General features: G+C 45.6%; 1 protein-coding gene and 1 long non-coding RNA gene across 2 annotated transcripts; one reads left to right on the top strand and one right to left on the bottom strand.

The window, feature by feature from the left end:
- The first annotated feature begins 5,849 nt into the window (after window positions 1-5,849).
- LOC146696261 (uncharacterized) lies at window positions 5,850-11,655 on the top strand. Its single transcript, XR_014923207.1, has 2 exons — window positions 5,850-8,059; window positions 11,330-11,655. It is a non-coding gene; the product is annotated as an uncharacterized LOC146696261 (long non-coding RNA).
- Window positions 11,656-13,197: 1,542 nt separating this feature from the next.
- On the bottom strand, window positions 13,198-15,206 carry LOC146696260 (fatty acid synthase-like). The gene is made up of 4 exons (XM_085474353.1): window positions 14,985-15,206; window positions 14,756-14,854; window positions 14,064-14,315; window positions 13,198-13,936 (listed from the first exon to the last, which is right to left on the bottom strand). The coding sequence occupies exons 1-4, from the start codon at window positions 15,072-15,074 to the stop codon at window positions 13,799-13,801; spliced, it is 579 nt and encodes a 192-aa protein (XP_085330479.1). The 5' UTR covers window positions 15,075-15,206; the 3' UTR covers window positions 13,198-13,798.
- Between the last annotated feature and the right edge of the window lie 242 nt (window positions 15,207-15,448).

The following is a 15,448-nucleotide window of genomic DNA, read 5'->3' as shown; positions in this document are numbered from 1 at the left end:
CCGGCCCATCATTCAGAAGATGAAGGCTGATACAAAGTACTGGGAGCTTATTAACTCCAATTACACTGGCACTGATTGTGAAGACTTCCTGCAGTTGCTGAGCTGTATCTCACGGTGGTCTGCTCCTGTGTTGCCAGATAAAGTAGGTACAGTCAGGTTGCGGAAGAGTATCACTCTCCTGCCACAAAAAGAATATGTAGTTTGGGGAAAGCTGCCACCTTCTGCCCTCGTGTCTCCAGGAAGTACTGTCGTTGTGGAACCCACGTCAGCCCGTTCCACTCCAAAGAACATAATGGTGGGGCGCATTATAACACCCATGTGGGGAGATCGTTGGGTCCCTATGAAAGTCCTTAACCCAACAGAGAGCCCTGTGACACTTCGTCACAATGCTAAGATTGCGGATGTCTTTCCTTGTATTGCTGTGGAGGACCTGCCCATCACTCAAGGTCTCTGCGAGACTCTGACTGACCAGCATACCAGTTTTCCCCCCTCATCAGACTCTGTGCCTGACTCTGCACAGCTACTCAAAGATGCTGGGTTGGCTGACATTGATATTGAGGGCTGTGAAGTGTCAGATGGGTGGAAGAGGAAATTGGTGGAGCTTGTGTTGACTTACCAAGATGTGTTCTCTAGAGACAAACTGGACTGTGGTGAGGTGAAAGACTTTGTCCATCGTATCCACCTCACTGACGACCGCCCTTTCAGGCTTCCCTATCGCAGAGTACCCCCGGCTCACTATCACAAGTTGCGAGAGGTGCTGTCAGACATGGAGATGAAAGGCATCATCAGTAAGTCCACCAGCGAATACGCCTCGCCACTGGTAATGGTTTGGAAGAAGTCAGGTGACTTGAGGATATGCACTGACTTCCGCTGGCTCAATGCCAAAACCATTAAGGATGCTCACCCACTGCCCCATCAGGCTGACTGTCTTGCTGCCCTTGGTGGGAATGCTTTCTTCAGCACCATGGACCTCACATCTGGGTTCTACAACGTTCCCCTCCATGAGTCTGACAGACGGTACACTGCTTTCACTACACCTCTTGGCCTGTATGAGTACAACAGACTTCCCCAGGGTCTATGCAACAGCCCAGCATCTTTCATGCGGATGATGCTCAGCATCTTTGGTGATTTGAACTTTTCCAGCCTCCTGTGTTATCTTGATGACCTGCTGGTGTTTGCGCCTTCAGAAGAGGAGGCCCTAAGACGTCTTGAGATTGTTTTCTCTCGCCTGAGGACCAGCAATCTGAAGCTGGCGCAGAAAAAATGTCACTTTCTCAGACGCTCTGTGAGGTTTTTGGGTCATGTCGTGGATGCTGGTGGTGTCTCGGTTGATCAGGATAAAGTGAGGGTTATCGCCAATTTTCAGAAGACTGACCTTATGGATGGTGACGGTTGCACCCCTTCTCAGAGGAAAGTGAGATCCTTCCTTGGCATGGTGATGTTTTACCAGCATTTTATTCCAGGGTGCTCTCGTATTGCGAAGCCACTCTTTGCTCTAACTGCCGGTCAGAAGAGGACTAAAGGCTGCCATGGGAGTCGGAAACCTGGAACTTTTCGCAAGCTCACCCCTCAAGATTGGACTCCTGCTTGTGAGAAAGCATTTGAGGGACTCAAAGGTGCACTCCTCAGCTGTGCGGTGCTGGCACATCCTGATTTTGAGAGGCCATTCATCCTTTCAACTGACGCTTCCATGGATGGGCTGGGTGCTGTCTTATCCCAGGTGCCAGCTGGTGAGGAGAGAGCAAGACCTATAGCCTTTGCTAGTAAGTCTCTCAGCCGCAGTCAGGCCAAATACCCAGCACACCGGCTCGAATTTTTGGCTCTGAAGTGGGCTGTGTGCGATAAGTTCAGCCACTGGCTCAAGGGTCATCGGTTCACTGTCTGGACTGATAACAATCCTCTCACATACATTCTGACTAAGCCAAAGCTGGATGCCTGTGAACAGCGTTGGGTCTCTAAGCTTGCACCATACTGCTTTGAGATCAAATATGTTCCTGGAAAGCTGAACATTGTGGCAGACACCCTGAGCAGGGAACCGTTTGTGAGGCCGTTGGCCCAGCGGCTCCTGTCGGAGCCCTACTTTGAGCTGCTAGAGCAAGTCAGTGGTGTGAAAGATGCCAGTGTCCAAGATGCCTTCCGTTTGACCTGTCAACCTCAATCGATACGCAGTGCTCCACCCTCTGCTGTGCTTGATGTGTCTCTGTCAACTGATGACGTGTCTTCTCTCATGTCTTCGCTCTGTGAGTGGGAGTCTGCTTCTCGCCAGCGTGCAACATCCCTCGTTGGTCACCTAACCTCCATCAGTCCACCTGACTGTGATGTTACTCATGCGCTGTTCCGTGCTGATCTCCTGTCTCATCAAACAGGGGATCCTGTGATCTCCAGAGTAGCCCGCTATGTTGAGCGTAAGCGCAGACCCTCCAGACGTGAGCGCTGTCATGAGAACCAACATACGTTGCGGCTCCTGAAACAATGGGATAAGCTCACATTCCTCAATGGTGTCCTCTACAGAGTCGTGAGGGACCCACTGACCAAACACAAGAGATTCCAGTTTGTGGTACCTGACTCCCTAAAACAAGTGGTGCTGTCTGGCATACACGACAATGCTGGTCATCAAGGTCAACCTCGCACACTCTCCTTGGCTCGTCAGCGTTTTTTCTGGTATGATATGGAGAAGGATGTGCGCGGTCATGTGAGAAATTGCCGCAGGTGTGTTCTCAGCAAGACCCCAGAGCCAGCAGCTAGGGCCCCGTTGGAAAGCATTAAGACCTGTGCCCCACTGGAACTTGTGTGCATTGACTTCTGGTCAGCTGAGGACAGCAACAACAAGTCTGTGGATGTCCTTGTGATTACTGACCACTTCACAAAATTAGCACATGCATTCCAATGCCAGGATCAGACAGCTAAGAGAGTCGCTAAAAAGCTCTGGGATGGATTCTTCTGTGTGTATGGCTTCCCTCAGCGCATTCACTCTGACCAGGGAGCTAGTTTTGAGAGTGAGCTGCTTGCAGAGCTTCTGGTTTTGGGTGGCGTTGCCAAATCCCACACTTCACCATACCACCCCATGGGTAATGGTACCACAGAGAGATTTAATCGCACCCTTGGAAACATGTTACGGTCCCTCCCCCCCAGATGTAAGCAGAAATGGCCGCAGATGATACAGTCCATGACGTTTGTGTATAACTGTACGGCACACGAGACCACCGGCTTTGCGCCATTCTACCTGATGTTTGGGAGGGTGCCAAGGTTGCCAGTTGACCTCATGTTTCGGGATGTCCTTCATGATGACACCATTTGTGACTATGATACCTATGTCAAGTCACTGATGGATGACCTGCGCTCTGCCATGCTCCGAGCCCAGGAACACAGCACAATGGAGCAGAGACACCAGTCTGACCAGTACAACAGAAAAGTGAAGGGTCTGCCTCTTTCACTAGGGGACCAGGTGTTGTTGGCAAACAAGGGAGTCAGAGGAAAAAGGAAGCTCTCTGACAAATGGGAACCTGTTGTGTACACGGTAGTTGACTTGGATCCTGCTCTTCACATCTGCCGTATCAGAGACAAAGAAGGTCATGAGCGTGTGGTGCATCGCAACCTGCTCCTTCAAGTTAACTTTTTGCCCTTGGACACAACACTGAATGACGATGCTGCACATCCTGCTGTGAGCGTTGTCAGTGGCCCCGCTGAGTCTGACCTGGATGGGTCTGTGACATCTTTTGGGGGCACAGGAGCTGTACCTCCTGCCACCTGGACTGTGGATTCCGTCTCCAGCATTGGCGAGTGTGATGACCGCACACTATCATGGATCCATCAGCAATCTGCCGCTGACCCGGTCGAAGATGGCGTTCATGGGACCCCTCCCATAATGGGTGTTTCTGATCTTGGTGGGCTGGCTGGTGATGGAGCCTCCCCAGGCTCCCCTGCTGCTTTCCCGTCCCACACTTTTCATTCTCTTGAACCCAAAAATGTGGACGTGGATCAAGGACTTACCACACGTTTTGGTAGAATCATTAAACCAGTTCGTCGCTTGATTGAATCAATGGCTCAACTTGAAACACTCCTTGGTGTTGAACCTGTTCAAGCAGCGGTTATTGATGTGTGAATTTGCTTATTTCTGTATGTTTTTCATTGCTATTGTTTTTGGAAAAGAATAATACAGGCACAGAGTTCATTGTATTTTGTCAGTCTGTGCAGTCTGATAGTGACGCCCATAGATATTATGGCCTGTTTTGTGTGGTGTAAATGGCACCTCATTTTGTCTATAGAAAGTCCTGGGATCTTGCTAGGCGCCGAGCAGGTCTCAGGTCTCTTATCCTCCTTGGAGGAAGCTATGTTGCTGATCTAATTCATTGTATATGCGATGTGAATTTGTTTGAGGCCACTGTATCTGTTATTGTGGGTTTATATTTTTTTTTTTGGTGTACCCTTTAGGATTTTGTGTAATTCTTGGGGGGTGAATGTAACAGAGTCATAAATAACATTGTTATAATTACACAAAATGTGTTCTAAACCCCCAAACTTCTCCTTTTATACCTGACTTTTAGGACCTCCAAGCCTGTAGTTGTGTTCATTATCAGTTAGAGCCCCTCCTCATTCTTTTCTTCTTCTTTGGTGCAATACTATAAATACAGTGTACCCCTTTTGCCTCTGCCCTTTTTCTACAATTCCCCTGTGGGAGAGGAGCTGGAGTGGGCAAATTATTTACTTGGAGGTCTTTCTTTCTTTTACCTTTTTTATCAGACACAACGCAGAATCACACCGGTTACATGTGGGCTGGGGACACTGGTGCCACCAGTACAGCGCGCACTTTTCACAGCGCCACCATGTGGACCAAACTGTATTCTGGGTCAAACCTGATGTTTTATCATTTACACTGAACAAAAATATAAACGCAACACTTTTGCTTTTGCTCCTGTTTTCCATGAGCTGAACTCAGAGATATGAAACATTTTCTACAAACACAAAAGACCCGACACTCGCAAGCAATGTTCCCTCTAAGCTGCGCGCGTACACAATTGCGCACTGCTGGCACGGTCTCTGCACAGAAAATCTGCGTTGCGCGCACAAAAAAAAAAAAAAAAATTCACCTGAATTGAAATTAAAATGAAAACTTTAACAATCCTGTTTTGCAGTGTTAGTCAGTGACTGGCTGCTCCCGTATAGGATTAGAACGAGGCCACCTTATCCCGTAGTCCAGCCAATCACGCGATTCACATTCGTATATACGCAGCTAATCAACGTCGCTGTCAGGCTCTGACGCGTCCTTATGCGCCGACACCGGTGTTTTAGCAAAGCGGCTGATGTGGAGTGAAGCCACGTTAATGACAACGTGTACAACCATTGGAGATGTGAGCAGGACCGACGGAACAACTGACGGGAAAAGTGTGGACTTTATACCAGTTTTTAAATTGTGTTGATCGGCCGCGTACAACCAGAGTTATGATAAAAATATCTGCAATGTTTGGTTTTCTTCCTGAATACTGTCGTTGTTTATATTTACTGCGGGAAGAAACGGTGAAAACGCCGTTTTATAAGAAAGCCTGTGAGCAAAAACAACACCCCACCACCCTTTCCTATTGGTGGAAAAATGTACCATGTGGACCAATCAAAAATTATATGGCAAGGGTTAGAAACGGGAGGAAGTTTTAGGAGTGACGGCGGTGCTTGGAGATGTGAGAGATTTGCGACGTTTAGCGCAAATCTTATGTAGTGAGTGTGTAGTGTAGTCAGCAGTTTTGTTGTGTGTGTCAGAACAATGAGGCGACTGCTGAATGTTACAGGTGTTACAGCAGTGATACATCTGCTGTTGTCCTGCAGGTATCAGGCTGTTGTTCTAGTTAAATGGTGGAGGCTCACAGCGACATACTCAACACACAAGTTTCTGAACTCTGCATGAGGGTTTCTCCGACGAAGTGAGGGCCGTGAGGCACAGCTCCCCGTCCCCGGTCACCCTGCTAGGTCCACCTTCTTAGGGAAACCCTCTGCAGAGGAGCTGACAGAGCCAGGAACTTGTGAGTTGTGTGTGTCCACTCAGGCATCATTCATGCTTGTTCTGTAGGCAGTTCCTGTCAGAAGGAGGCGGCGCAGCTGGAGCGTCGGGGGGGCGGAAGACGGTGCCTCAGTGCCTCTCTCCTTCTGACATTGTTAAAGAAAACACAACAAATTTATAATTATTTAGATAGTTACATGTAGGTAATGTCCTCAAGTTCTGTATAACCACTTTTTCCTCTCTCTGTGTTTGTTTCTCGTTCGTTGTTGTGTGTGTTTGTGTGCATTTGTCTCTTTCAAACAGGTGCCGGTCCTCACCTCTGCAGTGCTGCCGTCTCCTGTAGCGCTGCATGGTTCTAAGCTAAGTTTCCTTTCCTTTTTCTGTTCTCTTAGATTTGTCCTCAGGTTTGAAGTGTCTGTGTTGTGCAGCTGGTCTGGTCTGTCGCTATAACGCGGCCTCGCTGTTTCGCACATTTTTTTTGTGCAAGTTTGCATGCTTTTTTTTTTTTTGCGCACAGCGCTTTGTGTTCTGCGTCCTGATTGGCTTCAGACTATTGTTGATCTCCTCCGTGCCGTCTCTCCTGTGCAGTACAGAATCGCTGATTCATTGATTCATTAATGATTCATTGATGTTGAATTATCTCTCAGCTGCTCTGTTCTCATGTGCTGGACCTGAAAACACGGTTTGATCTTTGGTTTCTGTAATACTGGACTTATTTGTCTACGAAGGTTTGAGCTTTGAGAGCTTAAACAGGAGAGAAACGTGTGAAAATGTTCATGTCGGTCTGAGTGTATAAAGTGTGTAGTGACGGGTTTTACAGCCTTAAAACATTGATAATAACTGTGAAAAATAAAGTTGGCTACTTCAGATTTCACCAATCGCAGGTTATTTTTAGAACGTAACTCCCGCGATAAACGAGGGAGCGCTGTTTACAGATACTGAGAAGTATAAAATCTGAATCCTTTCTCTCGTTTGCTCTGAGGCGCAGGGGGGAAATATCGACAAGTCGATCAACATCATCTACAGATACATTCGACATCTCGAAAAATGTAAATTGCCACTTGATTCGTCCATTTGGTTGAAAAACCCGACCGTGAACAAGGAGCGAATATCACACCGGAAACTAAGCGCTATGCGCCGGAAGTAGCATATGCTAAGGCGCACACAGGTCTAAGTTATAGGTCTAAGTTCCCCATAATGCACTGGGTGTTTCTTCTTCACTCAACATGTGTTAGTAGACCTCTCTGCATTCAGCCCGTCTGCCCCTCATCTATCGATGGATGTTTGTTAGAGGCTTTGGTTCCCACTGTCGCTCACAGACGGTCACCTAATGTTTCCCTGTGTAACTGCAGGGTCTTTGCCTTATAACATAGAAGTAGCTTGAGGTAACTGTTGTTATGATTTGATGCTGTGTGTGTGTAATAAAGCTCCCTTACTGACAGTGGGTCACCACAGCTTGTAGCTCCATGTATTTGATGTGGCACGTTTGCCCTCGCTGACACAACCCTAAAGGGATTTGTGTGTATGAATAAAGTTTATTGTTCATACAGTTCATTGCCGTATGTCTATGAAAGGCTGAATGAGGGTTGTAGCTCCCTCAGCAGCTGTGGAGCGATGGCTCGTGGTCACCTGATTCAGCCCTGGAGATGTGGTTGGTTAGACACGCTGCTTTAGTTGGACACTACAAACCACACTCACCTGTTTACACAAACACATACACACCTTTTGTGTTACAACCACCTTGTTACACTCAAACACCAGATGATGCATCTGAGCCAACTAAGGATTCACTGAGACTGAAGCTCGAGATCATAAGAATTTGAGGCTCAGCTGATACAGTATCATAGGACAATCCAACCATTGTATGTCAAGAGACTATAGGCAGTAAAAGCTCCATCTGGAGGAGGAACGACGTGGTTCAGAGCGTTGCCTCCTGCAGCTGGTGACATGTTCAGATTTCAGCTCTGTCGGTTAGAAAGTCTGTTTTTGTTTTTCATCTGTGTGTTGCTCTTTCATCCTTTTGTTCTTCCTGTTTCTTGCATCAAGCTGGCTGACTTCACCACTGATGAGGTAACCATGAGCAGTAAGCCTCGTGTCGCTCACAGTTACATTTAACATAGTGCGATAAACACACTCAGTCATCCTCTCAGGTACATCCTCTAAAGGTTCACATAACAGACAAACAGGATAATAAAAATAATCTGGTTCTCTGCAGCGTCCTCAGATGAACAACACACATTATTAGACGTCTCAGTATTTGTTACACTGAACACAAATATAAACACAACACTTTTGTTTCCATGAGCTGAACCGGATCCTGACTGGTTTTGCAACATGTGTGTCATTGTGCTACACATGTACGGCATATTTCAGAGTGGCCTTTTATTGTGGGCAGTCTCAGACACACCTGTGCAATATTCATGCTGTCTAATCAGCACCTTGACATGCCACACCTCACAGGTTTACCTAAAAATGTAGCCAAGGCGTTTTTTAATTAAACATTTCAAACTATTTACAGAACAATCAGCTGTTCTGCATCAAATCTGATGCCACACAAATTATTTGTGCCACTCCAAAAAATAATTTGTGTCCACTATGAGATGAAGGAGAACAACAGCCTGATACCTGCAGGACAACAGCAGATGTATCACTGCTGTAACACCTGTAACATTCAGCAGTCGCCTCATTGTTCTGACACACACAACAAAACTGCTGACTACACTACACACTCACTACATAAGATTTGCGCTAAACGTCGCAAATCTCTCACATCTCCAAGCACCGCCGTCACTCCTAAAACTTCCTCCCGTTTCTAACTGAAGGAAACTGTTTCCAGGGCCTACTCCGTGGATCGGCTTCCTCCGAGGCGTGGACGTCTATCAGCAGAGAATGTACCTTAGTCTGTAACACAGTCAAATATATTCTCAAGTAATATTCAAGCATGCCATTCAGCGTGTTAGTACGAGCAGCTCGGGAGCAGCTTGGGAGAACAAGAAAACAGAGACTGCTTTAGATTGTCTTCCCAAAGTGACTCAACTTTATTCACAAGTACAACAGTTTATATAGAGGGTAAAATTCATGAGACAGCAGATTTATCAGTTTAAACCAGTACAGACCAAGATAAGGGAGCGTGGGTGAAGAAGCATCCTTTGTGTAGTTTATTAGTTCAGCTGCAATTGTGATTATCTCAGCGACATATTTTCAAGGCACAAAACGAAGAGTTCTTTCATTAGTGAAATCTGAAACAAACCATTTGGCCTTCAACAGGCGTCTAAAAGATTAAGAAACTAATGTAGCTGAGGGAGTGATCTCTGTGGTATTTCAACCTTGTTGAATGACAGAGTTTTCCTGTATAATGTCACTATAAAACAATATCCAGTAAATGCTCCCATGGTACTAAAATACCTAACACTAACCCTTGCCATATAATTTTTGATTGGTCCACATGGTACATTTTTCCACCAATAGGAAAGGGTGGTGGGGTGTTGTTTTTGCTCACAGGCTTTCGAGCGTTTTCCTTATAAAACGCCGTTTTCACCGTTTCTTCCCGCAGTAAATATAAACAACGACAGTATTCAGGAAGAAAACCAAACATTGCAGATATTTTTATCATAACTCTGGTTGTACGCGGCCGATCAACACAATTTAAAAACTGGTATAAAGTCCACACTTTTCCCGTCAGTTGTTCCGTCGGTCCTGCTCACATCTCCAATGGTTGTACACGTTGTCATTAACGTGGCTTCACTCCACATCAGCCGCTTTGCTAAAACACCGGTGTCGGCGCATAAGGACGCGTCAGAGCCTGACAGCGACGTTGATTAGCTGCGTATATACGAATGTGAATCGCGTGATTGGCTGGACTACGGGATAAGGTGGCCTCGTTCTAATCCTATACGGGAGCAGCCAGTCACTGACTAACACTGCAAAACAGGATTGTTAAAGTTTTCATTTTAATTTCAATTCAGGTGAATTTTTTTTTTTTTTTTTTTTTTTTTTTTTTGTGCGCGCAACGCAGATTTTCTGTGCAGAGACCGTGCCAGCAGTGCGCAATTGTGTACGCGCGCAGCTTAGAGGGAACATTGCTTGCAAGTGTCGGGTCTTTTGTGTTTGTAGAAAATGTTTCATATCTCTGAGTTCAGCTCATGGAAAACAGGAGCAAAAGCAAAAGTGTTGCGTTTATATTTTTGTTCAGTGTAAATGATAAAACATCAGGTTTGACCCAGAATACAGTTTGGTCCACATGGTGGCGCTGTGAAAAGTGCGCGCTGTACTGGTGGCACCAGTGTCCCCAGCCCACAGACCAGTGCTGCCACTAATCGAGTTTCATTAGCAGCATCTAAATGCTGTTTAAAGGTGGACTTCATCTGTCACACAGGAGCAGTTTGGCTTCGCTTTGCTTAAATAATGACCTGGTGTATTTCTGTATACACACCTGCTAAGGATCAGGTGACTTTTATAATAAAAGGTTAATACGTAAAACCTTAAAAATAAAAAGGGCTGTTTTTAGCAGTATTTAGGCTGCAGTCTGTGTATTATGTCCATGATATTCTACATTACAGTAAAAACAGTAATTATATAAAGAACAGATGGATCAGGATCCTGTCTGTGTCTTTACTATGATCTCAGCTGATAATGAGGCTTGAAAGAGACATGTTTGAACTTTTGCATTGATCAGACAAATAAGCCTGCATGTTTGCATGAGCTTTACCTTTAACTGTAAAACATGAAGCCTTTATTATTAAAAAAACAAAACCCTTTTGGTGTCATACAGGTAAGAAAGCAGCGAAGCGTTTTTCTCTCTAACAGACCTTTCATCTGTTTTCTCTGCCGTTGCTCTGATGGGACCTGCAGGGTGTTTTTGGTGACGTGGAGGTTTGCACAGTTGCTGCCTGTGGTGTGTGTAGAAATGTTCATGTTCTAGTCCCACTGTGAAGCACATAGACGTGTCCTGACTTCCTGTCTGTCCCACACTCTGTTGTCTCTGTTTGTTGCTGCCAACAGTACAAGTCATCTTTGCAGATTTTACTGAATTAACAAAAACATTTTTACTGAAAGACTTATTCAGTAAACACGTTTGTTACACTGAGACTGAAAAAGAGATCCCTGTTTACGCTCATAGAAAACGAGCCTCTGTTTTACTTTATTGAAATCATTTCTAATCACAGACAGGATCAGCAGGGTGCAGCTGCAGTGAGGTGTTAGTAGAGGAGCTGTGTTTGTGAGCTGTAGTCTGGATCAGGTCTCTGTGGGAGACTCGGGTTACAGTACTTCTGAATATCACACAGCACATTTCTTCAGAATCGGTTGCTGTTTGCTAACATTTGACCTTTGCCCTTTTAGGCTGCCCTTCTGGCGCCCGTCGATGAGGACTTGGGATCTGACAAGAAGCAAACTGGGGGAAGCAGCAGAGTACCAGACTTCCCTCCTCCAGCAGGCCGGGAGATCTTGTTGCGCACCTGTGTGCCGCGACCAGCAGCGTACTCCAAGGCGCTGCCTCAGCGGCTCTTCTGTGTCCTGATGAGGGAGGAGTTTAGGTTGGCCGGAGCCTTTTCCACAGACACGTCCTTCTTTTAAGTCCTGTGAACAATTCACACCTGGGATAAAGATAAGTGAAGGACACAGGATGGAGACTTTCACATAAAACAATAAAGCTGAATTGAACTAAAGTGAATAATTTGAAAATGACTCAGTGTTTTATCAGCGACACGTTACCGCAGCCTTTTAAGATCACTGAACCTGTTACTTCAAAAAACAACATGTAATGTTGAAGGGGACAAAGAGTTAGTTCATGTTTGACACTGATGTTAATCAAAACTTCCAAGATCCAGGTTGAATAAAACAGCATTAGGTGTGTGATTTCACTCTGCTCCACACACCTGCGTGCTCCAATCAGAGACACCAGAGGAACAGGTGATGAATGTGATGGGGAAGCATACGCAGGTGTGACATACAGAGCCGTGGGAATTACAGGACATTATTACTGTTGATATATTCTCAGCGATCAGCTGTTAGTGAAGAGCATGAAAACCTTACTGCACGTCGGTCAGCTCAACTTAGCTCGCTGGATAATTTACTTGTCAGCTTGAAAACATTTAACTTTAACAAAATGTTCACCAACACGGGTCAGTGTAGGTCACTGAGTCATCCTGCACACTAGCCCTGCCCCGCCCACCTGTGTTTATACACCTCTGCAGCCCCTCCTCCTTCAGCCGGGACATTTGTTCTAGCCTTCATTCATAAACTCGGCTTTCTAACATGCAGCTAAAGTTCAGTCTGCATGCTCGACCCACATACTCCTGGTAGCTGAAGTGAAATACTGCTGTGCGTAAGGGTCGGGCGGGTGACCACGTCACCTGGTCATGGGGTAAATGCTGCGGCCGGGTTCAACTCTGACCTGAGGCCCTTTATTTCTCCCTCCCTGCTTTGCTGTCTGGTCTTTATTGTGCTATTAAATACAGACAAAAAAGTTTGTTCTCCTCCTTCCATCACCACCTTTGTTGCATGTAGAAAAGTGTCATATAGAACCAGTCGTTACTTTAATGGTCTGAACTAAACGGTCGGGTGGCGCCAACAGCGACTAAGAATTTTCTGGGCCAACAGGATTTGTGTTTCAGTCCCTGATAAACTGACCCATCCTCTAAAAAACAAAACCCAAAAACTATATTTACAAGATAAATGATCAGAAATAGTAACGACAACAAAAGCACAGGAATCATAGATCCAACGGGACAGGCTCGTTACAATGAAGGAAAACACTGAGCGACTGTTGAGGCCCTTATTAGTCCTACAAAACATAACAGAAATGTTACAATAAAACACAGAGGCCTTTATTGTCACGTCCATCGTACTGTGACTCCTCAGCACATTCATCTCCAATCAGCAGCTTCCTTCACTGACCCAATCACAGGTCTCAGGCCAGCTGTTGTACTCAGGTTTGGATTATTTGCTGAGGTTTTAGATCTCTGGACCAAAGCCTTTAAAAGGAAACAGTTTCTCAGAGGTTACATCAGTAAATATGATCTCACTGTTACAGTGATCATTCACATCTCTGATTAACCTCTGAAGAGACACATTTGGTCCTTAGCGACGCCTCTGTCACAGGCGTCTGTCAGAACAACAGCGTGTGTTTGACACAGTCCATCATGAAGAGAAGCAGTTTTTCTTCTGAATTAGTGAAATAACTGGTCTGTAAATTACAGTAACACGAGTGTCATTGTTAAAACACAGTTTATGAAACACTTAATTTGTTGTGAACTTATTGACAACGTAAACATTTGCTGGTTGCCACTGTAACTGATGACTGTGTGGTCACATGACTGAAAAGTAAACAAATATCACAAAATAAAGAAATGCCTCCAACTTGTGTTACGAGTAGTTAGTGTGCAGAAACACGGCTGCAGGGTCAGCCCTCCCTCCACAGTCGCTCATCAGGCTGGTCGCAGCGCGTTTGCCTGTCTACTGATGTCTGCATGAGCAGAAACACCAATTTGAGTGATGTTATGTAATTCAGGATTCAATCAATGTGTCAGTGTTTGTTACTTTGTTACATTAATTTTTTAACCACGTTATTTTGTTGTGGGATGAACTTCTGCAAACAACAACATATGGCAACAAAAAACAAAACTTGCAGTTGGAATCGATGGAGCTGTGAGATGATGGGATGTCGACTGGTTCACTAACCATTAACATTTGGGATATTAGGATAACAGTAGCGTGTAAACATAAGCAGTGCAAACACTTCCTATAACGACACATTTACAGTCTAGTTTGGGGAAAGCTGAGGAATTAGGGTGAAGAGACGGTGGATGTTTAACCCTCCCTTGGTTTGACAGCTCGCTCAGCCAGCGAGTTATGAATGATGTTCTTGATAGACTCCGCCCCCGCGCCTTCTAGGAAAGTGTGGTGATCTCCCTTGATGACGTGGACCGACACCTCGCCATCACAGACCTGAAGAAAGACGCAGTACACAGTTTGAACATTGGAAGGCTCAGACAGAGTTTATAGAAACACACACAAGCGCACACACGCACAGTGAAGATAAGTACTACAGACTGATGTAAATGTGCATCGGTACCTCGCTGAGCTTATAGTCAGCTCCCAGGTTTTGCTCATATTCGCTGCTGGTTTCGGCGCGCAGCAGCTTCACGCTGCCGTGGTATTTTGCAGTAGGTACATATGCATCAGCAGCCTTTAGCTTGTAGTAGAAGGCGGAGGCTGCAAAGTGCAGTGAGTCTCGGTCGATGTCCTTGTGAGCGGAGGTGATTAGGTCCACGGCCACACTGACGCGTGCATTCAGGTCTGACAGCGGGAGCAGAGTCTCCAAAAGCTGTAGGATGTAACCATGGAGACGACTGTAAGTTCATAGCAAACGTTACCGCGTGCTCGCGGAGATATTGTTGTTTTCAGAAAAGTAAGTGACACATAATTAATGAACATCACAGATCTTATGTATATGAAAATGCAAAATGAAGATGTTTTGATATTCAGGAGTTACAAATGTCAGCTTTCAGTGAGAAACTGTACGAAGGTTTGATTTAACCGCATGTTTTACTTTAGTCTCCATAACAGCTCCAAACATCACATCATTGTTGAGTCAAACCTGCACCACACACAGACTGTGCTGGAACAGCAGCTCCAGACTGTGTTACAGTCACCATCTTTACCTTACAGGCGCCGTGAGGCAAAAGCTCAGGTTGTGTGGCCTTTAACGCTGATGCCACATAAAGGAATACTTGTGTGTGAACCTGTGGGTCAGAGACAGTATACCTTGTTGTATTCAATGCCAGTGAACTGCTGGATGAAGGCACACAAGGCTTCAGTCTCAGCCTCAGACTCGTTGCCGGGTGTTAGCTTGGCTCTGTAGCTCTGCAAATCAAAAACACAGTTAAACCTGTTCACATGCAGATCATGTGACCAGAGCTCATCCTTCAAAACCAACATCACACACGCTATACAGCATATACATGAAATAAAGATGCGCGAGTGTTTCTCTGACCTGTGTGTACGCTGCCACATATGAATGTGAGCCATCAAAGAGAAACAGGAACTCCACAGGCTGATTCTGGGTCTGCAGCTGAGAGCACATTTCAAATGCTACACAGGCACCAGAAGAATATCCAGCGACTCTGTACGGGCCGTCCGGCTGCACCTGCCTGACGCAGCTCACGTAGTAGGCAGCCAGGGACTCAATGCTATCCAGAGGAGCAGCTGCAAAGGAAACACATGAGGGGAGTTAGTTTGGCTGCACAGTGACATAAACAGCTGATGCACAACATGTGAGTGACAAAGGTCTGAGAACAGAACCACAAACTTTTAAACTGTGAAACAAAGAAAACATGAAATCACATCAGGTCTTTGGTTTTCCTCAGGCCATTATGGAGGGAGCTGTATATGTACAAGTGTTTGTAGTTTCACCTTTGAACAGTCAGACTTTCAGCTTTAACACATTTTGCTGTTTAA

The sequence above is a fragment of the Copadichromis virginalis genome, linkage group LG12 (assembly GCF_057382275.1).
Source record: "Copadichromis virginalis isolate Kocher_CV1m ecotype Utaka linkage group LG12, C_Virginalis_male_GT1.1, whole genome shotgun sequence".
Classification (NCBI taxonomy): Eukaryota; Metazoa; Chordata; class Actinopteri; order Cichliformes; family Cichlidae; genus Copadichromis; species Copadichromis virginalis.
Note: the sequence above shows the minus strand (reverse complement) of the source record. Positions and strands in the feature narration are given on the sequence as shown.

Excerpts from the sequence above, each read along its gene's own strand:
- LOC146696260 (XM_085474353.1), bottom strand. The coding sequence starts at position 15,074 with ATGTGCTCTCAGCTGCAGACCCAGAATCAGCCTGTGGAGTTCCTGTTT. Across the intron at positions 14,855-14,984 it reads ATGTGGCAGCGTACACACAG|AGCTACAGAGCCAAGCTAAC; the intron begins GTCAGAGAAACA and ends TTTGATTTGCAG. Across the intron at positions 14,316-14,755 it reads CTGGCATTGAATACAACAAG|CTTTTGGAGACTCTGCTCCC; the intron begins GTATACTGTCTC and ends TACATCCTACAG.